The sequence below is a fragment of the Perognathus longimembris genome, chromosome 2 (genome assembly GCF_023159225.1).
Source record: "Perognathus longimembris pacificus isolate PPM17 chromosome 2, ASM2315922v1, whole genome shotgun sequence".
Classification (NCBI taxonomy): Eukaryota; Metazoa; Chordata; class Mammalia; order Rodentia; family Heteromyidae; genus Perognathus; species Perognathus longimembris.
This window is the reverse complement of record NC_063162.1, coordinates 22,761,311-22,787,152: the sequence shown is the minus strand read 5'-3', so window position 1 is coordinate 22,787,152 and position 25,842 is coordinate 22,761,311. Positions and strand designations below refer to the sequence as shown.

Here is a 25,842-nt window from a genome sequence, read left to right as displayed (position 1 = left end):
TCACATCACTGAGTTTTAATAGGGATTTCATTAAGGTTAAATCTCTAGGAATGAGGGAATCCTAGTTTGAGGGCACAAAAGCCCACGAAGCCTCCTCAGATGTCATAGTGAACCACTGGTTCAGGTTCTTTGGTGGGATCACCGCCTCGTTCCAGGTACAGATTATTATAAGGATACTGCTTCGGCCCCTAAGGAAAAAAGAAAGATAGGTCAGTAAGAACAACATATATCCAGCCAATACCTGGCTACTTCCCCACTCTGAGTTAATGACTCTAAATGGGTACATAATAGCTTCTGGTCACAGCTGTGCTAAAATGGAAGGCGTGGTGCTCTCTTCTTTGCTCAGCCCACAGCACAGAAAGAGCCTAGATTGTAAGAGAAGTGATGCCTACCCTGTGAGTAAGGAAAAGGAAGAGGAGAAGAGGAAAGGGAAATGGGGGGTGGGGAGGGCAGGAAAGAGTGAGACAGTCAGTCAAAGCTTTCTAAATGAGATGATGCATCCATCCATCCCACGCTCTCTCGGGGTCGAGACAGACTCAATCTCCTTTAAGTCACTCAGCCCCTAATGGTTCTACCACTAAAGTGGCCTAGCAAATGAGGCATGCAGGAGCAGCGGTGGGGGAAAGCAGAGGAGACACGGCTGGGATGTGCTTTAGGGGCTGCTGGCTTTTCCAACAAACAGCTGTCGGGGAACACAGCTCAAGGGGAGGAGAAAGGGTGATGTGCTTACAGAACTGAAAAATAGAAGAGCCACACTGTGTTTTGCTCTCCTGAAGTGAAGTTAGTGCTCACCCTAGCTCCACATGTACTCTCCAGCAAGGAACCCTTGGGGCTTGACAACAAGGCTCGTGTCAGTGCACAGGACACATACCAGCTACCTTCGGGACACTGATTACCTATCTCTGCAGAGGTAGCACTGGGCAGCCAACAGCAAACACCGAAGCCCCTCTGCCTTCATTTCTTCTCCTTCTAATCCATCCCACAGACTACTTCCAGATTAACTAGAATCCAGCCTCCATTTATCTATCACTCTTCTATTCAAAACCCCCTAACGGCTCTACCCTACTACAATTAGACCAAGTCACCTCTACAACTCAATTCTTGGTACATACAGTCTGAACCTGGTCCATGGTGGGGGCGGTGTACATATCTATCAAATATATCACTACGCTATCAAGTCCAAATCCCTTGGCAACATAATAAAAGCTATCTGACCTAACTCATCTCACAGTATTTCTTTTCTTTTTTTTTTTTTGGCCAGTCCTGGGCCTTGGATTCAGGGCCTGAGCACTGTCCCTGGCTTCTTCCCGCTCAAGGCTAGCACTCTGCCACTTGAGCCACAGCGCCACTTCTGGCCGTTTTCTGTATATGTGGTGCTGGGGAATCGAACCTAGGGCCTCGTGTATCCGAGGCAGGCACTCTTGCCACTAGGCTATATCCCCAGCCCCACAGTATTTCTTTTTAACACAGTGATTTCCAAGTGTAGATCTATATCAGAATTACCAGTCACTATCAGATTATTGAAAACATTGATTCTAAAACCCTACTAAAAGAGCTATGAAATTGGGATCTCCAAAACAGGGCCTAGGTTTCTGAATGTTCAGCAGCTCACTAGGAAATGAATACAGTTGGTTATCTAGGAACTGCTTTATACTCTCATTCTATCTCACCCAATTCAACTCTTTTCCCCTCTGTTTGGTTTTCTCTTGTCAAATGGTCTCTCCAACTTCTCTCCACCACCCAAACTGTTTTTTAGCATCTGGTTTAACCCTACTCCCTAATGGGAGCTCATCTCATTTTGCACTCACAGTTACCACATGCATTTATACATATAAATCATGTCAACCTCCCATGTATCTGTTCAAGTGTTTTGAAATAAATGGTTAAGTACAATCTTCAAATGGCAACTCTGACGACTAGCCAGCTTCCATTTTCTTACTCTTCACCTAGTGCTAAAGTACTTCTCACTTAGACTGATCCAAGAAGTAGGGGTGGAGCAGTGTTCCAGTACATGTGCCATTCCAGGGGTTAAGACCTTTCTATCTTCCTATCTCCTAAGACTCTAAGTAGCCAAATTTGGTATTGGCTGGTTCTCTACTTCAGACTTCACTCGCTTGGGACAGGGGGCTAAGCAAATGTAACAAGGGGAGTACTTCTCAGATACTCACCACAGGCTGATAGCTGGGAAACATGTCTCCAACCCAGAACATGAAAACCATGAAAGCCACGAAGCCAAAGAGCTGCTTACACATGCTATCCCAAGAAACAGGTGTAGGGGACGTGTCCACTCGGTTCCTGTTATACATGTCTAGGTCCCAGTGCAGCTGAGGCAAAAAGGCAGATAACTGTCACAGACTGTGCAAAGAGCAGGTTGTTCTGTGATTACAGACTAATACAAAGTATTCCAATGGCTGTGGGTCATATTTTGAGCGTTAGGTCTGAAACACATGGGCCCATGGGACCGGATGCTGTCCTATCTCCACCTCACCAGAGACGGCTCAATCATGGAATGCACAGCTTTCACAGCAACTAAGCTTGTACTCTTCCCTGAAGTCCCATTGCATGGGCCACATGTGCAAGCTCAGGTCTCAAATTACTGAGTTTGCTTTCTTGAGCAGGAAAGCTTAGTGTTAACTGGACAGAGAAGTATCAATGGAACTAAGGAGAGAATCTACAGGAAAGCGCCTTTAGAAGAAGGCTGGAAAGAAGGTAACATGGGTTATGGTTTTCTTACCGGTTCACCCCAGTTCGTCCTCAGGTCCATGTGGTCCCATTCATACCATGGATCCCTCTCATGCTGTGAGCGATCAGGGAGCTTCGGATAGTCACCATACCTGAGAGACAGTAAGAACTTCTGGAAAGGGCCGTGAGCAGTCCCAGACAATTCAGAGTCCTCATGATAAATGTAAGTACTTTACCAAAGGACAAAAGAACAGACTCTCTGAACGTAAGACCTCAAGTTCAAATCACTAAGCACAGAGCTAACCATAACAGCCCAAATTGTAAATCAAGAGCCATGCTTTCCTTCCTTTCCAAAAGAAAGTTTAATAAGTATTTGGATTCCCTCATCAGATACTAAATGAAGATAATGTTTAGGGTTTAACTGAAACCATTCAGCAAACTGAGATTTAAAAAAAGTGTACAAATTAGGGCTGGGGATATGGCCTAGTGGCAAGAGTGCTTGCCTCGTATACATGAGGCCCTGTGTTCGATTCCTCAGCACCACATATACAGAAAATGGCCAGAAGTGGCGCTGTGCCTCAAGTGGCAGAGTGCTAGCCTTGAGCAAAAAAGAAGCCAGGGACAGTGCTCAGGCCCTGAGTTCACGGCCTAGGACTGGCCAAAACAAAACAAAACAAAACAAAAAAGTGTACAAATTAGAAAAGCATTATTTTCACCACAACTGTGTTTCTAAGATGGCTATGCATCTCCCAGTCTCAAACATGCCATGGAACTTTCTTCGTAGCTTGGTCAGGTTCACCTTATACGTACTGTTACCCATCCAAGACACAAACAAAAGCAAACAACAGCATTTTCAGAAAAATGACTGGAAAACAAGAACAGGGGGTACTGAAACCAAGATTGAATAAGTGACACCAGGACAGGAAATCAGGGGGTTGGTTATTTAATCTGCCTAACAGTTGCTGGGATTTCCACAGCTCTATCAGAATAATGTGTGTGTGTGTGTGTCTCTCTCTCTCTATATATATGCACATATGTGTATATATACTCATACACAATATACACGCAAATGTACATACACATATATGTACACACGTGTGTATACACACACGGGGGGGCGTAAACAGACACAGAAATAGAGAACTCCCATCTATAAATACAGTTCTCATGACAGGAACCCGGCCCCCGGCCTTGTCACGTGCCCGCATGACAGCACCTTGAGCCCAGCAGATGCTCAATCTAAACGAAACTCGGCGCTCTGGATGAAGCCAAGGAAGGTTCCTGCTATTCAGGAGTCCTCGAGGGAGGGAGTCGTGAAAGCCCCGGCTTTCTCATTTGAGGAAACAGTTAAGAGCCGAGGGGAAAATTGAAGTCCTCTGGGCAGCAGCAGCTGCTCCCCGCCTCCCCACCCCACTCCCCACCTTCTCGGCACCAGGGAAAGCGCCCATACCGGTGACTCTCGGGAGGGTCAGCCGGAGGTTCAGGAGAAAGGGTCAGGGTCGAACCACCCATCCAGAGGTCCCCTCCCATCACTCTTCGGGGGCGAGCAGACCCTCTCGACTCACCCCATGCCATCATCCGGGTACGGCTCGTAGTCTTCCACACGCATGTTATACTTCTTGGCGGCGGCGGCGCGTTCCTTGGGGGTCTTTGGATAGGGCCCCGGCAACATGTCTTTCGTCATGTGGAAGGCTGAAGGGCACAAGAGGGCATTTCAGTCGGACTCTGCTCTCCGGCGGCCAGGAAGGGTCCAACCCGCAACGGCTGCAGAGGCTGCAGCCCGGATCCCTGTTTTCAGAATATACTAAGGCGCCCTCCGCCCCTTGCCACGGCACCCACGACCCTACACACTGCAGGCCTCCCCCTTCCCACACCAAGGTCTCTGCCGTGCGCACCGACCTGTCCGTGCTCCTAGCGGCACCACACTCCGGGCGGTCCTTTGCAGCCATCGGACCCCCAGGGCCCCTGCCCTCGCCGCCGCCATCTTCACCTTCTCGGGTTCCGTCGTGCGCACGCGCACGGGCCACCCGCGACGGCGGCTGAGCGGGGCCAAACGCGAGCGCCTCAGCGAGCGCGCAGCGGGGGAAACACCTTCAGGTCCATCCCGGGCGGGCGGGCTCGAAACGCGGCGCCGCCCATCCGCTGAGAAAGCAAGCAGAGGGGTGGGGTGGGTGGGGATGGGGACGGGAGGGGGGCAACTGCGGGAGGGAGGGGAAACCAGGCAGGGGTCCTCGCTGATGTTTCAGGTTGCGCTCCTTTTCTCCCTCAGCTCGCAGAAACACATTCTGAGATAATGGGGACTCAGAGCCTGAACACCTCAGGCACACAGCTGACCAAGAGCAGCAATACAAGTAAGACGAGCTTTATTTATGTGTTTTTTTTTTGTTGTTTTTTTTTTTTGTCTGTTGCCTTTTTCTTCTCCATTACTGGCCTTCCATCCCTAGGTGTGGCCGTTCTTCAGATTGAGCCCTTGCTTGTGCTCCCCCCACCTTCTGTTCTCCCAATTGGTTATATCTTCCCTTTAGATGCTCAGCTCTTGGCTCCTAGCCTACTTACTTTTCAGTCTGACAGTCACCTCAACTCAATAAATATAAAACTAAACCCTGCCAAGCAGTGTCAGATGCACAGTTTACCTACAATGGATATGGAGGCCGCACCTCTCAACAGTATTCCATTGGGATTAAATTCCCAAAACACACGTTTGAGGAACACACTTAAATCATAATGTCTCATTGTCTCATCAACACTTTGATGATAATGATGTTAAGGACCTTTTAAAAAGAACGGCTTAATTAGGAAGAATAAAGTGACTATATGCTAATATGAACTGGTAGGTTCTACAATAATTTCCTTTACGTTTTCCCTAGTTTTTGTTTTTATTATTTTTACTTGAAAATGCTAAAAATGGGTTACAGCTACATAAGTCAGGCAAAGAATACATTTCCTTTTGGACAATGTCACCCTTTCCCTCACTCTCTCCCAGTTTTTCCCTCCCATCTCACCCACAAGTTGTATAGTGCATTTTCAATATAGTGTCCAGTGAGTACCATTGCTACATTTGTTGGTTGGTTCATTGGCTTTTGAGTTGTTTTTTTGTTTTTGTTTTTGAGAAAGGGTCTTGCTATGTAGCCAGGCTGGCCTTGAACTTGAGTTTTCTGCCTCCTAGAGTGCTGGGATTTGGGGTGTGGGCCATCATATCCAGCTGAGAATTCCCTTTGGGATGACTTTCAAAACTTGGATTTTATTTATACGCACCTTATTCTTTCCTTAAACCTGGAAAAAATTTAAACATTAGCATTTAGACCCCACATCCAGTCATAAGAACTGTCTAAAAAAGCAATAGAGGTCACTGATGCAGCCTTTTATTATTTGAAAAGGTGGGTTCCATGGTTGGCCACTAATAATAGCATTGGTCTCATAGCAAAATACAAGCAGGAGACAGGGTGACATAGGCAAGAAAAAAGTCAAGTAATGTAAAGCAAAATAAAGCCTTTACTATTTATTTATTTATTTTTTGGCCAGTCCTGGGGCTTGGACTCAGGGCCTGAGCACTGTCCCTGGCTTCTTTTTGCTCAAGGGTAGCACTCTGCCACTTGAGCCACAGCGCCACTTCTGGCCGTTTTCTGTATATGTGGTGCTGGGGAATCGAACCCAGGGCCTCATGTATACAAGGCAAGCACTCTTGCCACTAGGCCATATCCCCAACCCAAGCCTTTACTTTTTAAAGAGGTGTGGAGGGTATACAATCTGAAGGCATGACTCAGTATAAATATCTTCTTAGAAATCATGAAACCCTCAGTTCAGTCACTAGTACCACCAGATGAGAGAGAGAGAGAGAGAGAGAGAGAGAGAGAGAGAGAGAGAGAGAGAGAGAGCTGTGTTGCTTAGACTGCCCTGAATATTGAGTACTTGGGACTATAGGAAGGTGCCACAATGCGCCTCATGCATGATTTTGCAAGATTTGAATTTTCCACTTAACCTCTTGCCTAAGACTTCAGAGCAGTCTCTTTCCAGTGTCTATCCATGTGTCTTCCTTAGGCCGGCTTGCTTCTCTCCCTACCCACGAGTGTAAAGTCTAAAGTTTAGCTACACTGTGTGCTCTCGGTGGAGACCTGGGTACACTGCGGCAACACTTTGTCCATTGGCTTGTTTGTGACCCCTGTGACCCTGTGGAGGGAACTACCCCTAGTTCTCCAGGGATGTATGTAGCCTAGGCTGTGTAGCTGTCAGTCACCAGTAGGTGGCGCTCCTTCCCCAGGTGCCCGAACCACTCTGTTTCGCATTTCGTCTCTATGGTTTCCCCTTGTGGTTTCGGCCGAAAGAGGCGGGGCTTCGGCTTCCTCGCTCAGAGATGGCGGCGCCGCCGGCAAAGGCTGTAACCTCGGCCTTGGCGGAGCTCCGGGAGGAGGCTGAGGCCCCAGGCCCGGCCTGGGATGAGTCTCAGTTGCGTAGCTATGGTTTCCCGACCCTGCCCATCCCGCGCCTGAGTCAGAGCGACCCCCGGGCGGAGGAGCTCATTGAGAATGAGGTGGGGGGCGGGCCGCGCCCGCAGCGGGAGGAGGCAGGGACCCCGCGGGGAGGAGAGGCCGCTGGCCGCGTGGAGCGCTGGGATGAGGGGGCGGGGGGCGCCCCCTGGGCCTGGACCGACGGGCCTTGGGGGTGCGGGGAGATTCGGGGAGGGAGGCGGAGAGAAGTGGCCTGTGAGGAGTGCGTGTTGCTTGAAGGGAGAAGTGGTTCTGAAGTTGGGGGTCAGGGAAGAGAACCCATCTACTTGTTGGGATTCCCCGCCCCCCCCCCCATTTCTTTCTTTTCAAAAATGCTGTCTTTGGCTTAGGAGCCCGTGGTGCTCACCGACACAAATCTTGTGTACCCTGCGCTGAAATGGGACCTTGGATATCTCCAAGAGAATATTGGCAATGGAGACTTCTCCGTGTACAGCGCTAGCACCCACAAGTTCTTATACTATGATGAGAAGAAGATGGCTAACTTCCAGAACTTTAAGCCGAGGTCCAACCGGGAGGAAATGAAATTTCATGAGTTTGTTCAGAAACTGCAGGATATTCAGCAGCGTGGAGGAGAAGACAGGTAAGTTAGCTGACTCTGGTTTTAACAGTGGATTTAAGACGTCCATCTTCCTTTCCTGGACTTGTTTGAAGGCGTGGCAGAGTTAGGTGAGTGAAGATTAGAATCTCCCATCTCTGGGTTCCTACTAATCTTCCCTTCTACCTTAACTGTTTTAGTCTAATAGGCTCCCTTCCTTCCCAGGACCTGGCAGGCATCATTCCCAGAGTGACCAACACTAGGCCCATTTAATGCATGCCCCCTTCCCCCTTACCTTGAGATGACTCTCAACTTGGGTCAGTTACAACCACAAAAGGTAACAGGACCCCTTAAAGTGACCTTCAGACTGGTTGGCTGCACTGCGGGGCCCTTATCTACTACTTGCCATAAATCCTAGCCTTCCATGAAGTCCTGGGCCCACATGTGTGCACCGGGGTCCCGTCCTCCTAGCTCTCCTAGATTATAAGTAGTCACCTCAGAGACAGGTGTTTTGTGAGAATTGGCCTTGTCAGTCCCTTTGCTGGCAATAAACTTTCTTTGTTTTATGTGACTGTGTGTCCGTGCTGTTTTCTGGGCTGGTGCTTACAGTAATCAGTTGACTTTCTAGCTTGAGGGATAAGAAAATTATTAGACTGAACTGTGGATCTCTAGTGTCTCATTTTCCTAGAAATGAGAGTCAAACCTGCCTTGACTGGTCAGGCAAATGATTGAAATTAGCAAACATGTCTGGGTGGAAACTAATGAAGCTGAAGTCAAATATTTTATTCAAAGTGAGGACTAATTATTTTGCCTAGAGTTGCTAGTTGTTCTGTTTTGTATTTTTTTCAAAACAAGCTCAAAATGAGGATTCTTATTTAGTCTTTGGACTTTAAGTGTGGGCAGCTATTCATTTTTTTTTTTTTAAGTAGGAGGCTAAACTGCTTCTCATTAGATTTATCTCTAAAATAATCAGTTTGCCACTCTTTTAAACTATTGTGCTAACTGGAAATGGTTCATGCTGAAAAGTTAAATGGTTTGTTGTGATTTGGGGTTTACAGATAGCAGGATCCATAGTTTAGAGATGAAAAAGATTGGAAGTATGCTTAAGGGATAGACCTAGTAAGCACATGGTCCCAAGTTTAGACATAGTAGTACTACTATTACTATTAACAATACTGCCTTAATCATTATAATTTTATGTTAAGTACTTTTCTTTTTTTTTTTTTTTTTTTGGCCAGTCCTGGACCTTGGACTCAGGGCCTGAGCACCATCCCTGGCTTCTTCCCGCTCAAGGCTAGCACTCTGTCACCTGAGCCACAGCGCCCCTTCTGGCCGTTTTCCATGTATGTGGTGCTGGGGAATCGAACCTAGAGCTTCATGTGTAGGAGGCAAGCACTCTTGCCACTAGGCCATATTCCCAGCCCTGGTTAAGTACTTTTCTTAGAACCAAAACAGGCTTGCTTCTGTCTTGTCTTCAACTCTGCCCATCTGTGAACTTCTCTGGTAGGGTTTTCATATCACTTGAGTAGCATATGACCTTCCTCAGGTATGTAAGGAGCCTGGGTGTGTACGGGGTGAGGCATCCTCATTTTGTCCGTAGAAGGCCGCTACTGATAGTTGGTTAAATCAGTCAAGATAAGTTAGACTTCAAGGTAGAGCTCAAGCTGGAAAGAAAAACGGTTTATTTCTCACTTTTATACATGTTCATCATAGATGAAGTGATCTTGTTCCTATATCATCTTGTTGATTCTTGAGGTCCGATTTGGCTCAATAGCAGCTGGACCTTGGCAATTTTTGTGACCGAAGGAAAGATGGGATAGTTTGTAATGTTTCCTAAAATTATAGCTGGACACACTACAAGTCACTTCTGTGAACACTTCATTCGTCAAAAAAGTTAAATAAAGCAAGTCTAAATGTTCCTGTCTTTCATTGAGAGGGACAACCTCCTGGTTGTCCCTCTCAATGAAAATACAGTCTACTGCAGTGGCCATCAAAGGCCAAAGAAGGTGTCAGGCCCTGAGAGCCACTGGATCAAGATGGACACATCATTCCAGGCTTTGAGGATAAGCTCCTAGGAAACTGTAGAATTACATGTATGTATATTCTTATGGAGGACCTTGGTTTGTTTGTTTACACTAATACTGGAGCTTGAACTCAAGGACATGTGCTGTTCCTTAGCTTTTTGCTCAGTATTGGTGCTCTGCCACTTCAGCCACAGCTCCACATCTGGTTTTTTGCTAGTTAATTGGAGATAAGTCTCTTGAGTTTGTCTGCCTGGGCTGGCTTCAAATCACAGTCCTCAGATCTCAGCCTCCTGAGTAGCTATATAGTAGGTTTTTAAAAGGATAAAACATTTAAAATGGACATCTTTTAGAATTCTGGTGTTCAGAGAAGGTGAGATAAGAATTCAGTTTTGTGAGAATCCACATAGGCCAAGATTTTCATGACTATAACTGTTTGAGATGCTGGTGTAGATTTTATTTTATATTTTCAGATGTGGGGAGGTCATGTTGGGGCCTTGTGTGCACACACTAATGGACTCTTTTTCTTGGGAAATGTAGGTTGTATCTGCAACAAACTCTGAATGACACTGTGGGTAGGAAGATTGTCCTGGACTTCTTGGGTTTTAACTGGAACTGGATTAATAAACAACAGGTAAAGCGTGGCTGGGGGCAGCTGACCTCTAACCTGCTGCTCATTGGCATGGAAGGTACGAAATAGTTTAGAAAGTAGTATGGCTTGAAGTAATTCAAACCTGATTTCTAATTCTATCTCCACCACTTGTTAGTACTGTGTTATTTAAGAAGTCACTGAACTTGTTTAAGCCTCAGCTTTTTCATCTGCAAAGGGAACATCATAATACATTATAAACAGCTATGATGATTAAATGAGATGATATATGTTAAGCCTTTAACCTAGTTTCATGCACTCTTAAAAATAAGTTCCCTTTTCCCTTTCTTAGCTGTTCAGTGGGTACATATGCTGAGATATTGTGACTTCTGAAATGCTGCTCTCTATTGGATCTCTTTGTAGACAAGGTTTTATCCTAGCAAAAAGGGGGAAATACATTTTTCCAATACAGATTCAACTTTGTCTTTTAAATAGATAATATATTTATGGAGCTGAAAATTCAAAAGTAATAAATAGGCATGCTAATCTTTCACCTCTCCCACCTTCTCATTTTCTCTCCTGGAGGTGCTATTGTGTTGTTTGTGTTTTCTGCACACATAAGCAAATATGTGAATGTCTTCTCTTTTTCTTTTGAATAAAATGTGTTTAGACTCCATTTGAGGAAGGATTGCTATGTTTAGGACAGGCTCAGAGAATCAGTAATTGTTTATTGGCATTCATCTGATGATTGAACTCTGAAATCTCTTAATTGTCCTTTCTTTGGATTTGAATCCTTGGCTAATAATTAATCAAGGTTTCTGGAAGTGCAGCTTACGAATTGACCATGTACCTGTTCCTTTGATATACTTCTTAGTTGTTCTGCCAGTGGGGAAGCCACTTCTAGTTCTCTGATTCAGAGTTTTTCCATTGCTTTCCTCTGTGGTAGATAAGGCACAGGGATTCCTTAGGGAGAGATGAATGAGCAGCTGTCCTTTGAGGTCATATCGACTCTCAGCATTTGAGAAGGCAGCTGTCTGGGCATATCTAGGCTGGCCTGGGGAGTGTTTTCTAAATTCAAGGATTCTGCAAATGATACAGAGATGATCTCAGTTACACAGGAATAGACGGGTGACATAATGTACCTTATTTCTACAACACTGTCTTCTGTAGTCTGATAAACTTCCTTTTGGTGAAAGTCACAGCTGCAGTGAGCCCAAGTGTTGCTCTAGGAGTGTTATGTCTCCACAAATGTGATTAAGTGGGAGCTCCAGAAGACCTACCCAAAGCAAGGACATATGTATACAGCTTAAATGACTGGTTAACAACTCAGAGCGGATCATGCATGCGTTGTTGGCCAGTCATTTCTACCTGTTTTACTTCCCTGGAATTCAAGGAGAGTGCAAGTACATGCAGCATATTTCCGACTTGATGTGTGACTGTCATTTTGATATGCTCTTGTTTTCAGTAAGGGCAGAAACCATCCTTTACCTCATAATGGACTCTTACCTAATGATGGTTGCTGGACTTAGTATTTATAAATGTGACATTTAATTTGTTAAGAGTTGCTGTTGAAATTTTCATGATTCTGCCTGAAATTTGATTTGGAACCCTTACCTTGGAGGATGGGCTGGGATTTTCTCTGGCATTTGTCTAACCTGTGCAGTAGAGCTACTTCTCCAGATAAGAAAATGTCTTTCTTCGTACAGGAAATGTGACACCTGCTCACTATGATGAGCAACAGAACTTCTTTGCTCAGATAAAAGGCCATAAACGATGTATCTTATTCCCTCCGGATCAATTTGAGTGCCTCTATCCATACCCTGTGCATCACCCGTGTGACAGACAGAGCCAGGTAAGCGCAAGTGGGAGAGGGTGTGGAACTCCAGATTCTAGGAATATCTAGAAATCAAAGACTTTTCTGTCTTTCCCCTTCCCTGTGGTAGTAATGTCAGGTTTAGATTATGGGCTGGTATTGCCTTAGATAAAACCCTACAGGATAATTTCACAGGGCAGCTCACATATTCCAAGCTCTTGTGGTGGTCCCCAAATGTTTACAAGTATAAACAGCCTATAGAGCTAATTCTTGTTCCATTGGATTTAACCATTGTCTTGTTATGTGCTATTTATTTTTATACGGAGATTGGTGAGTAAATGTGAGATACATCCGTAGTTCGTGGACCTAAGTGAGACATATATCCAGATATGTCTCCTCTCTCTTGAGGTGAAAGCTACATGACTACTTAATTTAAGAGTCTTCCCTGGCTAGAATTGTTTGGAGGAGAATGTTTCTGAGGCTTGGACTATGCATGAATCCTAATTTGGGCCATTGAAGTAAACCTCAGGAGCACTGAAGCCTAGGATTCTAAAGATATTTTTAAAGGCATCTTTTTCAAAATAACTAGCACATAGTCACTGTTAAAGATTTGGTGATTGACTTTATCTTTTTTTCTTTTTCTTTACTCCTTTAGGTGGACTTTGACAATCCTGACTACGAGAGGTTCCCCAATTTTCAAAACGTGGTTGGTTATGAAACAGTTGTTGGTCCTGGTGATGTTCTTTACATCCCAATGTACTGGTGAGGATGAAGCTAGGAATGGGGGCCTCTTGAGAACTTTCTTCTCATTCTCTGAAAAGCTTTATTTCCCTTCTGAGTTGTGGCAGGATTGGTCTTAGGCAGTCTATAGGAAGGTTGGCATATCCAGATAAGGGCATATATAACCATGGGAGAGGTGGTAATCCTGTCTGTAGGAAAAGAGAACAATTTGCCAAACCCAAAGAGACTTGAAGCTGTAGAAACTGTTCTTATCTCTTTGCTAATAAGAGATTGAATACCATTGAATCTAGGCCACTCTGTTTAACAGTATGAGTGTAAATATGGTGTCTTTGCTATTTTCTTTAACTGGATTCTACCTAGTTATCCATCTCTTCTGAAAAGTAAATAGGAGCCTGTTTTTTTTTCTTGCAGGTGGCATCACATAGAGTCATTATTAAACGGGGGGATTACCATCACTGTGAACTTCTGGTATAAGGTGAATATGTCTGATTGTTTTGCCCAGATGGAACTGGGGCTGGGGTGAAGTAGGTCTAGTAAATGCTTTTGGCTGGAGTTAGGTGGTTGGTCATCCCTAGGAGTGATTCCCAGGTCAGGGGAGAAGCAAAGGGATAGAATTAAATGTTTTCTTACAAGGATAATATAGAAGCAGCGAGGTGACATTGAGTCTGATGCTAAGAGCATTTCTTGAGCTGCTGCTTCCTTTGTAGGGGGCTCCCACTCCTAACAGAATTGAATATCCTCTCAAAGCTCATCAGAAAGTGGCCATCATGAGAAACATTGAGAAAATGCTTGGAGAAGCCTTGGGGAATCCACAAGAGGTAAGACAGGGTTGGTACACTATTCTCCATAGCTCTTTGTCAGTATCTGATGTCCTCTCTTCATAGAGGTTACGAGAATGTTTAGAAAAGCCTTTTCTGGTGAGAGCTGGATGTGACTGACGGATCAATTATAATCTGTTCCATGCTAGTAGTAATGTCCCCCATGGGGCTTATGTGCCAGCTGGGGACCCCTAAGGGGATTCTTCTGGAATGGGAAGTGGGCAATAAAGCATCTTGTGCTCTCCCAGCTGGGCCAAGGCAGCTCTAGGTAGCCTTGCTTTCCATTCAGGTGCATCACTGGCCCACTGAGTAAATGCGAGAAGTTTGTAATTATGACACTCTTACTTTTTTCTTATAAGCATTCAGAGATGCCTCTGGAATGGGGAAGTCATATCAGGCACAGGTATAGGTAGCCTTTTGTTGAGGATAGAGAAACATTTAACATTCCTGCACAATTAGAGAATCATGAAGGCACAGTCTTGACTATTGGGAGCTTACTAGCTCCTCCAACCTTCTTTTGTCTGGGTGCTGCTTGCAGATACAGGGTGTTATGAAGTTGGCCTCCTTCCCCCGATTCATGACATTGGTGAATAAGTTTGATTAGAGGGCTCACAGGATTGACTGTGAGCCTGTTCTTGACTTTGGCTGTGCGTTAAATGTCTCTAGGTGGGCCCGGTCCAACTCCAGGACCAGGGGATAGGCAGTTCTGATCCTCTGTCTCTTTACAGGTGGGGCCCTTGTTGAACACAATGATCAAGGGGCGATACAACTAGCCTGCCAGGGGTCAAGGCTTCCTGCCAGGTGCCTGCTATCCCGTCCACACTGCTTCGTTGATGAGGACAGGACACTCCAAGCACTAGTATTGCACGCTGCACTTAAATGGACTGGACTCTTGCCATGATCCTGGAGGCAGGTGTTTGGGGCAAGGCAGGGTAGTTGGTACGCCAATCCTATTTTGAAGGATTTCTCACCCTTGCCTCTTGTGCCCCAACACTTTTCCTTCTCTGCCTCCCGAAAGTCCTGCCTCCAGTGTATGGAGTCCTAGCTTCTGGTTGTCATCATGTCTCTGTGTGTTAGTCTGTCAACCTTGGGTTATGTGAGTGAGTGTGTATATGTGGGCATATGTGTGCACACATACATGCAGGTACGGATCTGTTCCTCGTTCCCTTCTCCTGTGTCAGGATGTCACTTCTGGCTCGTAGACCTATCTCCTGTAGCCTCAGTGCCTCAGCCTGAGCGAGAGGTTATTCTACAATCCCACTGCTTCTGGACTGCGGAGCCAAAGCAAGTTTGACCATTAGGTCAGTCTGCTTCATCCAGTTTTTACAGTCAGACTGCAGGCCAGAGAGAAATGGCTACCGAGACACTCCTGGGAAGATTGAAAGGGAGGTTTACCTTTGGGGGCCTAGATTGCCGTCTAGTGGAAAAGGACTTGACAGGATTCCAGCTGGGACCTACAACCTCAAGCCATACATTGAATGGTACCTTGGGACATAAGAACTAGAATTGTACTTATGTTCCAGATTGTGGACACACAGCTTTTCCAGCACCAGCTCTTGCCCTTGTGCTATCAGGAGAGTTCTTCTCTTAGCATGGCTAGGGATGTCAACCTCTTTGTGCATCCATGCATATGTGTACTCACTTGCACATGTGTATGTGTGGGTATGTCCAAACTAGCCAGCTTCCTGCTTACCAAGGCTCTCCACTTGATTACCTTATCCAGTGTGACAATACAGTTTGAGTCCCTGGGTACTACAGCTTTTTAACTGAGATTTTAGCCATTTTGTGTTGGTCAGGTCTCTTGCCTGAGGCTGACAGGCAACAGCCTCCAGGCCCCATTTCCCTCTTGTCCAGGCCATGTCTTCTCCTACTGCTGAACTTTTTGGCTGAGTAGATAAAATGGGGTCAAGCTTAGGCAGATAACTTGCTACCTTTTATCCACCGTGGGGCTAGGGCAGAGACACACCCTTGCCTCTTAAAGCCAGCTCCTCTGCCAGACCCCACTGAATGTTCTGTACCCTCAAAAGGGTAACAGGTTGAACACGAAAGAATTTCCTTTTCTGTTAGTTACTACTCGTGGGAACCCTTCTCAGGGCTGCATCTTACAGCTGGGCACCTGAGCATTGCACGACTCAAAGGCCATCATTCATGTCTATTCAGTGGGATAATTGGGCCCCCCAGGAAGAGAGGTGGCCTTTGTCCGTTCACATCCAATCCCTTCTCCATCATCCTTTTCTCTGGAAGAGAAGAGAAAATTGGGAGTCCCTCCAAAGGTTTACTTCTGAACTATGGCTCTCACAGGTGAAGTTCCATTTACAGTGCCCCGATGGACTGAGAAGATGCATGTGTATGCGTGTGAGCACTTATGTGTGTATTTGGGGGTGTGTGTTTATTTTAGTGCCCCATTCTGTGGTTCTCCGGTACAATATGGATTTGCAAACCCGGTACCTTCTCAAGTATAGCTGTTTAAAATACAGCCAATGCTGGGAAATGTGATTACAGTGAACTCCATGCCTCCATTTCTTTCAGGAAAGAGGAGTGCCACAAAGAGCAGGGCAGATGAACGATAAACTTGGCCACAGTCACAATTGGAAAGATAGATTATCTATTCTCTGCAAGTCTGCTGCCTTTCTGCTCAACTCTCAGAATTGTAGGTGATGCACAGTGGGGTGCCACGGATTGGTCTTTACAAAGAAGAATGCTGACAGGCTTGCTGTAAGGTGGCTGAGGGCAGGGAGAAGGAAAGAAGGCTGAGATTCACAGCAACACTCTTAATCCTTGAATGATACAGTAGCAACTCCTCTTTTTAGACACATAATATATTCCTAGTGCTTTTATCTCTTCCTCATACCATGCAAGGTAGGTTTCCCACTTCATCAATGAAGAAATGAGCTCAAAGAGATTTAGCGATTAGTAGCAACTAAGCGATGTTGGCTGCAAACACTTGATCCTTCTTTTCCACCAAACTCTTGACTCCCCGCCTTCCCTAGCTTGCTTGTCCTCGGGCTTCACCCACTAGGCAGTGTCTGCAGATGAGCTAAGACTTAAGTACAGGAAGTCCTTCTGGGCTCCACCAAAGACATCTGGGGAAACTGCCTGAGAAGCCATATTACAAGCTAAGAGTGCTGGGAATCTATATGGGATGCAGCTCTAGGTCTCTGTGCTTTACTGACAACACCTGGCGAGTCCTAACATCTCTGCATCACAGAGTTGACATGCCAGTTCTAGATGTTGACTAAGAGTTTTGGTTTACATTCTGTTGGGTCACTTCCCCCAGGGAAGAGATGGAAGCGCTTCACCTACCTAGAGTAGGGCTATTTGGGCTCAAATTGTGCTTGCAGCAGAGGAAGCGTTGCTATAACTCTTACCCCATATCTGGTTACCCCATCCAACCTAGCAGTGTGGCAGTCAGATAGGACTTGGACCTGCCTACAGGTCAGCCATAGTGCCAGCTCATATTTTCACATCAGCAGGTACAGTATAAACTACTGTTTCATGAAATCAAATATTTGTTGGGGTGGGGGGAGTTGGAATTCTGGAGGAGGAGGAGGAGGGGCTGTTCTGGGCATTCGTTGAGCAGATGCCCAAGATGCCTGGGGGAGACCAGCTTCCCCTACAAATCAGAGCTCTAAATTACAAGGTTTTTACCAACGCGAACAGTTGGGGGAAGTCGTCTGCTCTCATTTGCGTAATGGTTTCTGTCACTGGTGATTAGACACAGGATGAAGGAAAAGAAATTTGACAATTAGGAATGAGCAATCATTAATCTGAATCTGTTAGGAGACAGAGAGGGGAATGATCCTTCCAATGGGCCAGCCCAGTATGGGGAAAGGTCCCTCCCTCTGACCCCCAGAGATTCTAGTCTTTTCTTGTTTCCACAAATGGGTGGAACTTGTGTTTCTTAAAGACTAAGCCTGAAGTGGCTACAGAAACAGACTTTGGGAAAAAGCCAACAAAGATAGATGGGTGTCAAACACAAGCTTTAGGGCATAGATAACAATAGAGTAGTTTTTCCATGTGTTTACTGTTGGTGGGAAATGTTTTCTGATAGTCAACACTTGATCTCCCACCTGTGACAAGTATTTGTCACCTTCCAGCACTACAGAGTAAGAAACCTGTTTGTTTGTTTTTTAAACACGAAACTCCAAGAACTGCTTGCAAAGGAAACCAGGTTGGAAGCAGTGGTCACGGCTTCTGTGTATGTTGGATACCCTGTGTAGACAGTTAGGGATTTTATGCAGAGAAGGGGAAGATGGTAGTGCAGCGTTTTCCTCCAGGCCTCCTAGCAACATTGATTCCCCAGAATCAGTGAGATCCTCACTGTGGAGGGTGCTGGATCCTCTGGCCACAGATTGTAAGCCCATGATGAGGTGAACCAACAGGGGGAGTCTTAATATATAGGAAAACCATGTCTTCTTGAGTTCTCATCTCTGATCCTTCAAACTTCAAAGTCAATATTTGCACTAAGTATTTGTTCATCAGTTTTATGGCTTGTATGTAACATGTTTCTTATAGAATCCTTCAAGGATGAAAGCGAGGGCTCTCATTGGTAAATTCCCTACCTCTGGGTCTCCACCCATCACAATCTGGTGCAAAATTTGGCAAGGGCTGCAGGCAGTGACCGTTCATGACTGGATGAGGTGGTATGGCATGTGCATGGAAGTAGTTTGGGGTTCCAGCAGCCCTGGCCTTTTTCAGCCCATGACCTCTTTGGGACCTCCAGCTACTTATCCTCTAGTCTGCCTGCTTCTCTTGGTGTCTTGTGGAACTGCCTGCTCTAAAGGGATGTTTCAACTTCCCTTTCCAGAGCTTTCTCCTGCCAGGCTCTCCAGTGGCCCCTTCACTAAGATCCTTTTCCTCAAAGCTCTATGACCTCAAAAGTTTGGGTAGATTGGTTTTAAGACACCCCGCCCCCCTCTGGGTTCATATCTGTTCATCTTCTATTTCTGGTCTTAGGTGGATCAAATGGTCTGTCCCTAGTTAGTCCCTGTGTGCTGTCTACTCTGTCCTCTGGCCGTTCCTTGTCAGTTTGTAATTCTGGTTCAGTTTGCCTCACTGCTGGCCTTTTCTGTGTGTCCTTCAACTATCATAGGTCATGGGATCCTGAATAGAGGCTTGCTAAGCACTTTTGGGGCATGACTGGGGAACAAAGGCTCAAATTGACAGTCTTGGGACCCATGAACCAATGACTAGTGAGGCCTCAGATGAGATGGACAGACCTGGTGAGTGGTGGGAAGGAAGTGGCAGTTGGTCAGGAAACAAAAAATGGAGCAGCACTGTGTAAGCCAAGATGGAAGAACTGACTTTGTGTTGCCATCTAAATGTGTCTGTGTACCTTAGGGCTCAGCAGTTTCAGGGATGGTTGGGGGGCATTTTGTGAATGCCTCCTAATTTCTCTCAGGTCTTTGTGTGTCAGCAAGTTTGACCTCTGGTTGCTGGAAGTGAAACAGTGTTTTAAGTAGTATGATGTCAGAAGTGGAGGTCTCAGGTGAGAATGAATGATCTTGGAGGGTAGGAGAATGGGCCGTGGCCAGCTTATTCCAAGACTGTTCTCCATTCAAGAGTTTTCAAGTACAAAAGCTGATTCAAATAGTTCCCCCCCATCTAAAATTTGGTTTCATGTTTCTGAAGAAGTATGCTTTTCCCCCTCCAAGTAGTTGTACAAAGGCAGTATGTTCTTCAAATTTCAATAGGAAACAATCTAGCACAGATTAAAAGCATGAGTTTTGGAGTCAGGTACCTTAAATTCAGATTTCTAAGCTTGCTGCTTACCACCTGGATTTGACCTCAGTTGATTTGCTTAATTCTCTCTGAGCCTCAGTTTCCTTAATTATAATGATATGTGAGGGGGTGGGGACAGGGATTTTGAAAATATCTACCTCAGGGGTTTTGGATTAACTAAATATAATGTCTGTAAAGCTTTAGCACAGTGCCTGGCAAAGCACTTAATAAATGGTTGTGGTGGTGGTTCTGTTCATTATGTGACTTACTCAAAGACTTGGTTTCATTGATGCTTAAACAGATCTCAGTAACTCTTTTTCTCAAGGAAGGTACAAGAGAGAAAAGAAAAATACCCTCAAAGGCTACTCATATACATTGGGGGCAGAGCCTTGGTACCTAAACCATTCTAGGAAAATGGCTGACTTGTCTTCTGCCTGGTCAGCCAAACACCTGCTGCACATAGCAGTGGGAACTGAGTGATTGCCCATTCCAGCTGTAGAAACTGGTGCCTCATACTGAGGCACTGTGCTCAGCTTCGGAGCAGGGCTTCTCATGGTGTTTGTCCTTACCCCTTCTTCAGCCTCGGATACAAGGACCCCATTGCACTGCCATCACTAGAGAGTGAACGCCTCAAATTCCTTTGGGAGAGATGCTGTTGCAGTCAGATCAAGCCCCTTTGCCTCAATTTTGTATGAGTGTGTCTAAATTATAAGTGTTAAGGTTGTTTGTAGGGCAGAACATTAAAGCATTAGAATTCAGAGAAAAATGCATGAGTAGAATTTTAGCTACCATTTGCTAGCACTTCAGTCCCAGGCACTTTGCTAGTCCTTACCTCTGGGCACACAGTTCAGTAACGGAGGTAGTTGGAGTTGAGGGTTCATGGAGGACAAGCAGCTGACCCAGCTCAGATGCTCGTAGTAGGGTAGCCTTCTGCAGGAAGTGTAGTCTGAGCTGGTGTCTGGAAGAGGAGTAGCTACCCAAAGATGATGGGTACCTGGTCTAAAGACAAAGATTGCTCCCATGTGTTTAAAGAGTTTGCTGTGAATCACTCCAAGGAAAGAGCCAGGTGATATATCCCCAAAACATGACAGAAAACCAGCTAGACTTGCTTGGGTCTACATTTGCAGAGAGGACATGCTCACTCTCTTCTTACCCTCTAAATGGGATCCTATTTGGAAGAGGTGTTGAATCAGGTTCTCAAATTCCAGCATGAGATACATCCTGGCTGGCTGGGAGTCCCAGCACCTATAATGCATTCCCACTGACACATTTATCTTCACTGTGAGCCAGGGCTCTGTGATTCCCCTCAGTGGCGATTCAGACCATCTTGCCTTAGACCCTAGCACTAGCTCCCTTGGGAAGACCACCTTGTGCCAAAGCATCCCTCTAGGCTGCAGGCCACTTGGAGTCACCTTGCAGTCTCCTCTTTCTAGATAACTGGCTCTGGAACTTGGCTGCTTACTCTTTGTCCTAAGCCAATTTTTCTGCTTTATTCCATTTGCTTAAGACCTACTCACTTGATCATTGAGGTCGATGCCGTTTTTCAGTGAAGCTGTGCTGCTTAAGCCAAAATCTAAGGTACATCTGAGCTGGGTTGCCATTCCTCCTTGACTGTAGCATGTAGTGAAGTGTAGCGAGTGGTTGAGAATGAACCCTTTCCATACTGAGTCTACCATACTGTATGGCCTTGGCAGAATGACAAACTGCCTGGAACTCAGTGTTTGAGATCTGTGAGGATAACTACCTTCCTTCAGGGCCAGCTGTCCTTCGCATACAAAGCCTCCTTAGCTTCTGTCTTTACCTCTAAGCTCCTGAGCAGAGCACAGGTATGAGCACCCATTCCTGTCTTGGCACCCATCCCTCCCTTCTCAGTGACCTCTAACTTTCACAGAGACCAGATCACCATTGCTATCACTGGGGATTGAAATTATAAATTTTGTTTTCCACAATATTAAAGAAAATACCTGAAACACTGAAAAGAAGACATCAAACCTGCTCCACTTCCCCTCATCCTGCCTGGGCTGGCAAGGAGAGGCACGTTAAGAGGATAGTTACCCAAAGAGGCACTTAAGAGCCATTTAGCTAGCAGTGGCAACCATGGGCAGGAAGAAGAGGCTGGAATGTGGGGTGGGTGCGCAATGGTGGACAGGAGACAGATTGGCATGGCTGCCCAAAGGGGGAAAAAGGCTATAGAAGGGACTGGAAATCCATGAAGGGCAAGGCTGAGAGCAGAGAAGGTTCTACTAGAGCAGAATCTTGGGAAACAGAACTAGATATCTAGGTTGTGAATAGCCATCTCACTCTAAAGGGGCTGGGGAGAGGTGTATGTGCGCAGGACATAGCTGCTAAGAGGAAAAAACTACAGGCTCAAGTGAGCCTAGTATGGAATTTACATGTACTTGGGGTGAGTAGGTATGTTAGTCTCATTGAGCTCCAGTCCCCTCATCTAAAGTTGGTTAATAATATTGCTTCTTTGAGTTGGTGGGCAATCTATGTGAAACTGCCCTGTAAACCAAGCATGGTACAACTATTGGGAGTAGAGGTTTTGCAACACTTTCACTCAGAAATTCAGCAATTTTCACATTAGAGCTTGTGACAGGCCTAGTCAGAAACCAGTAAAGCAGCTTTTCAGTCAAAACACTGGCAGCCTTTGACTAGCAAAAATTTTGATTTAAGAAAAGCAATGTAGTAACCAAGAGTGAATTTCAGAGTGCCACAGGACTAGGTTTGAATCTTGCTTTTGCCTTTTCCTAACTGTAAGAATGTGAGATTACTTGGTATCTTTGAGCTTGGAATTCTTAACAGATCCCTTCATGTGGCTATTGGGAATGAGTGCAACAATTCAGTTGAAACAACTCAGTTCTTGGTGTCCATTAAGTGCTCAATAAATGTTAGTTCCTTTTTTCCATTTCTTTTCTCCTTAGGAAGCATCCAGTTTACCTAGTGGAAAAGGGAGAATTCAGTTGCCCATGTCTTAGTGCAAACAATGCCAGATTTCCTTTTCTTCCTGGGGTGAGACTAGTAGTCCCAAGGGTATGTCTGAGTGGAAAAGAATCATGAGATGGGGAAGGACTCTACAATATTGGACACAGGGTAGGTTCTCTGGGCATCGAGTCAGTGTAGAGATGGGGTGTAGAGGGTAGAGCCAAGAAGTGAAGTCTCAAGAAAGGAGGTGGAAAGCCAGTTAAAGGACAGAACACTGAACGAATGGCGGGGAAACCAGAATTCTTTTTTTTTTTTTTTTTTTTTTTTTGCCAGTCCTGGGCCTTGGACTCAGGGCCTGAGCACTGTCCCTGGCTTCTTCCCGCTCAAAGCTAGCACTCTGCCACTTGAGCCACAGCGCCGCTTCTGGCCGTTTTCTGTATATGTGGTGCTGGGGAATCGAACCTAGGGACTCGTGTATCCGAGGCAGGCACTCTTGCCACTAGGCTATATCCCCAGCCCGAAACCAGAATTCTATTAGTAGAACCTCAGAAACTGTGACTACAGGTCACATCTAGGTTGTGAGATCGTGTATCTAGCCAGGTTTATTTGAAAACTTGTAAGAGTGCTGGTCTCCTTAGAAACGAGGGAAAAATGGAAAGCGGCAAAAAGGGAAGACATCTTAATTATTTTCAGAGCCAAGGAAATGTATCACCCAGTCAAGGTATAGGACAGTCACCTACGTGAGGGCTGGCTGTCTGTGAGGACATGCAGTTAGGTGCTGAAAAGCACCAGCCCATAATGACCATGATATGTAGTAGAAGCCCTGTGATAAGGATTTACAAGCCCATAACTAAGGGTTTCTGGGTCCCTCCAGAATCAAATCATTTCCCCAGCCAGTGTTTCTTATTTTGTAATCTTGGTCACCTGAGAAGCTGTCCCTCCCATTGAAGGTGGCCTTAATTGTTTCCTTGATAAACTTTTAACAATTGAGGAACTAGAACAAAGAATATGCATGCTTAACCCCTAGAGCATCAAATTTATATCATTACTGATTTATGGAACATATGCAGGTGTGTGTGTGTGTGTGTGTGTGTGTGTGTGTTTTAAGACTGTCACTGTAGCCCAAGCTAGCCTCAAACTCTTGATCCTCCTAACACACAGCCTCTAGAGTGCTGAGATTACAAGCATGTGCTACCATGCCTGGCTATTGGAGTTTTGTGTTTGAAATCCTTGACATGTGGAAGAATATGTGCTATTTTAAACAGTTTTTTTTTAAGTTAAAATCCCACGAAGTTTTTAATGTAGTTTTGGAACATTTAAAATGGCAATATTAGGGTTAGGATGTAACTCAGTGGCAAAGCACTTGGTGCAACATCCTGGGTTCTATGGCCAATGCTAAAAAGGAAAAAAAATACAGCTAAAAAACCAACCAAACAAAAATAAAATGGCAAGGTTTGCTATACTTATAAACTTAATTTGTTAGGAATAGTAATAAGTAGCTGGGGAAGTTTGATTTGGTCTGATAAATGAAATACTTGAGGAAATCAATTATATAAACCTTTTTTTTTTTTGCCAGTCCTGGGCCTTGGACTCAGAGCCTGAGCACTGTCCCTGGCTTCTTTTTGGCTCAAGGCTAGCACTCTGCCACCTGAATCACAGCGCCACGTCTAGCCTTTTCTATATATGTGGTGCTGGGGAATCGAACCCAGGGCTTCCTGTATATGAGGCGAGCACTTTTACCACTAGGCTATATTCCCAGCCCCCCTATATAAACCTTTTAGATGTGAAGTTACTTAAAGGAGTTTAAATGTAATTCAGATCAAATATTAAACTTCTTTGTTATGAGCAATTAAGATTTGCAACCTAAATTTTTTTTGGCCAGTCCTGGGCCTTGGACTCAGGGCCTGAGTACTGTCCCTGGCTTCTTTTTGCTCAAGGCTAGCACTCTACCACTTGCACCACAGCGCCACTTCTGGCCATTTTCTATATATGTGGTGCTGGGGAATCGAACCCAGGGCTTCATGTATATGAGGGAAGCACTCTTGCCACTAGGCCATATTCCCAGTCCATTTGCAACCTAAATTTAAAAGCTTTGAAAAGAACTAAGACCTTGAATTTGGAACTTTGACATCTTGAATGGTTTTAAAGACAAAGTAACTTCTGAGTAATTGTTTCTATAGAACCTAGAAGTCACTCTCATAGACATAAAAAAAACTGAGAGGGACAATTTTAGCCCATGTCACTTAGCCTTCCCCAGTACCTAACAGCTGGCAGCAGTGAAAAGGTGACCACCGCTGGTCACATCAGAGCCACAGAATGTTTTTGTTTGGCTCATAGCAGTTTTTGGAGGTCTTTCAAAAAAAACTAACAGCATTAAAAGTAAAAAAAAAAAAAACCAAAAACCCAAAACTTGGCATTTAAATAAATTTTGGACTAAAGTCTGGCAACAGTGCAATTCATTTCCCATGTGACCATCGGCTGGAATGAAGCGGCAACTATCACCCTTATTTGTGTTCCTCTGGTTGGTCAGTCTCCACTCCTCATAGGACCTTACACCTGGTTTGACTCATGGTGACCTGTATAACCCACGTAAATGTCTGTGTATGTAAGACTTCTGAACCTCTTTGGGGTTCCTAGCAATTGATGCTGTGGAGCTTCAGATAAGGACCTTAAGCAAAGTACAGACTCTGCCCTCTGCTCTCAGTCTACCCAATGAGGGTCCTTCTCTGACCTGGCTTCAGGACTGCTCCTAGCCGCTGTAGGAAGCATGGGAAGTTCTCAGACTCAGATCTCTCAATGTCTGCTGTTCCTCTCTGTGACCTGACTCTGTGTCTCAGTTTCTGTGAGCCTCACCGTTTAGTTTGACCGCAGTCTGCCTTTGGCCTGATGGGTCCCAGGTTCTTGCTTTATAAATAGGTTCAGTATCTGATCTTTATGGCCTGTTTGTGAATCTTGGTCTTGCATCTCTCCACCATCATTGCTTGGAAGCCAGACTGCTGCTGAAGGTTTAGGAGACAAAATGTGTGTGGAAATCTTTAGATTCTCAAGCTGGTGGCAGAGCTAGCCACAGTTTAAGGTGTCGCTGGTAGTGTTTTGGCAGGGATGGCCACTGCACAATTGCAGGTAGACAGGTGTACAGGAGAGACTGTAAGAGTAAATAAGGTCTCAGAAGGAGCACAGCGAGATAGGATATGAAATAGCAAAGACAGCCAGGGAGCTCCTGAAGCTCAGAAACTACCTCAGGTCATTCAGGAGGGGGCACCACTGGAAATCTATAAAAAGTTGTGATTGAACAAACGATGCTAGAGGTTTGGAGGGCAGAAAGAAAGCCTAGGTGAGATGCTGAGGACACAGCCCGGGGCAAGGGAAGTTTCTGCCAAAGCAGCTGACAGAGCCTTTCATGATGTCTAGACATGACAAGGCAGACACATCTGAACCACATCCCACGAAGCTTGGTGAAGATCCAGATCGTAGTGAGGCTTGATTAATGTA

The 25,842-nt window shown here is 45.4% G+C and overlaps 2 protein-coding genes and 1 long non-coding RNA gene across 3 annotated transcripts; 1 reads left to right on the top strand and 2 right to left on the bottom strand.

Moving 5' to 3' along the window:
• On the bottom strand, positions 1-4,724 carry Ndufb8 (NADH:ubiquinone oxidoreductase subunit B8). Its single transcript, XM_048338469.1, has 5 exons — positions 4,582-4,724; positions 4,248-4,374; positions 2,735-2,834; positions 2,169-2,324; positions 1-188 (listed from the first exon to the last, which is right to left on the bottom strand). Exons 1-5 carry the CDS (start codon positions 4,664-4,666, stop codon positions 96-98), a joined length of 561 nt encoding a protein of 186 aa, XP_048194426.1. The 5' UTR covers positions 4,667-4,724; the 3' UTR covers positions 1-95.
• A 2,307-nt stretch (positions 4,725-7,031) lies between these two features.
• Positions 7,032-14,793, top strand: Hif1an (hypoxia inducible factor 1 subunit alpha inhibitor). The gene is made up of 8 exons (XM_048338468.1): positions 7,032-7,210; positions 7,517-7,767; positions 10,284-10,432; positions 12,039-12,184; positions 12,801-12,907; positions 13,298-13,361; positions 13,594-13,704; positions 14,433-14,793. The coding sequence occupies exons 1-8, from the start codon at positions 7,034-7,036 to the stop codon at positions 14,475-14,477; spliced, it is 1,050 nt and encodes a 349-aa protein (XP_048194425.1). The 5' UTR covers positions 7,032-7,033; the 3' UTR covers positions 14,478-14,793.
• An 8,664-nt stretch (positions 14,794-23,457) lies between these two features.
• Positions 23,458-24,931, bottom strand: LOC125342899. Its single transcript, XR_007209272.1, has 3 exons — positions 24,428-24,931; positions 24,125-24,213; positions 23,458-23,908 (listed from the first exon to the last, which is right to left on the bottom strand). It is a non-coding gene; the product is annotated as an uncharacterized LOC125342899 (long non-coding RNA).
• Positions 24,932-25,842: the final 911 nt, after the last annotated feature.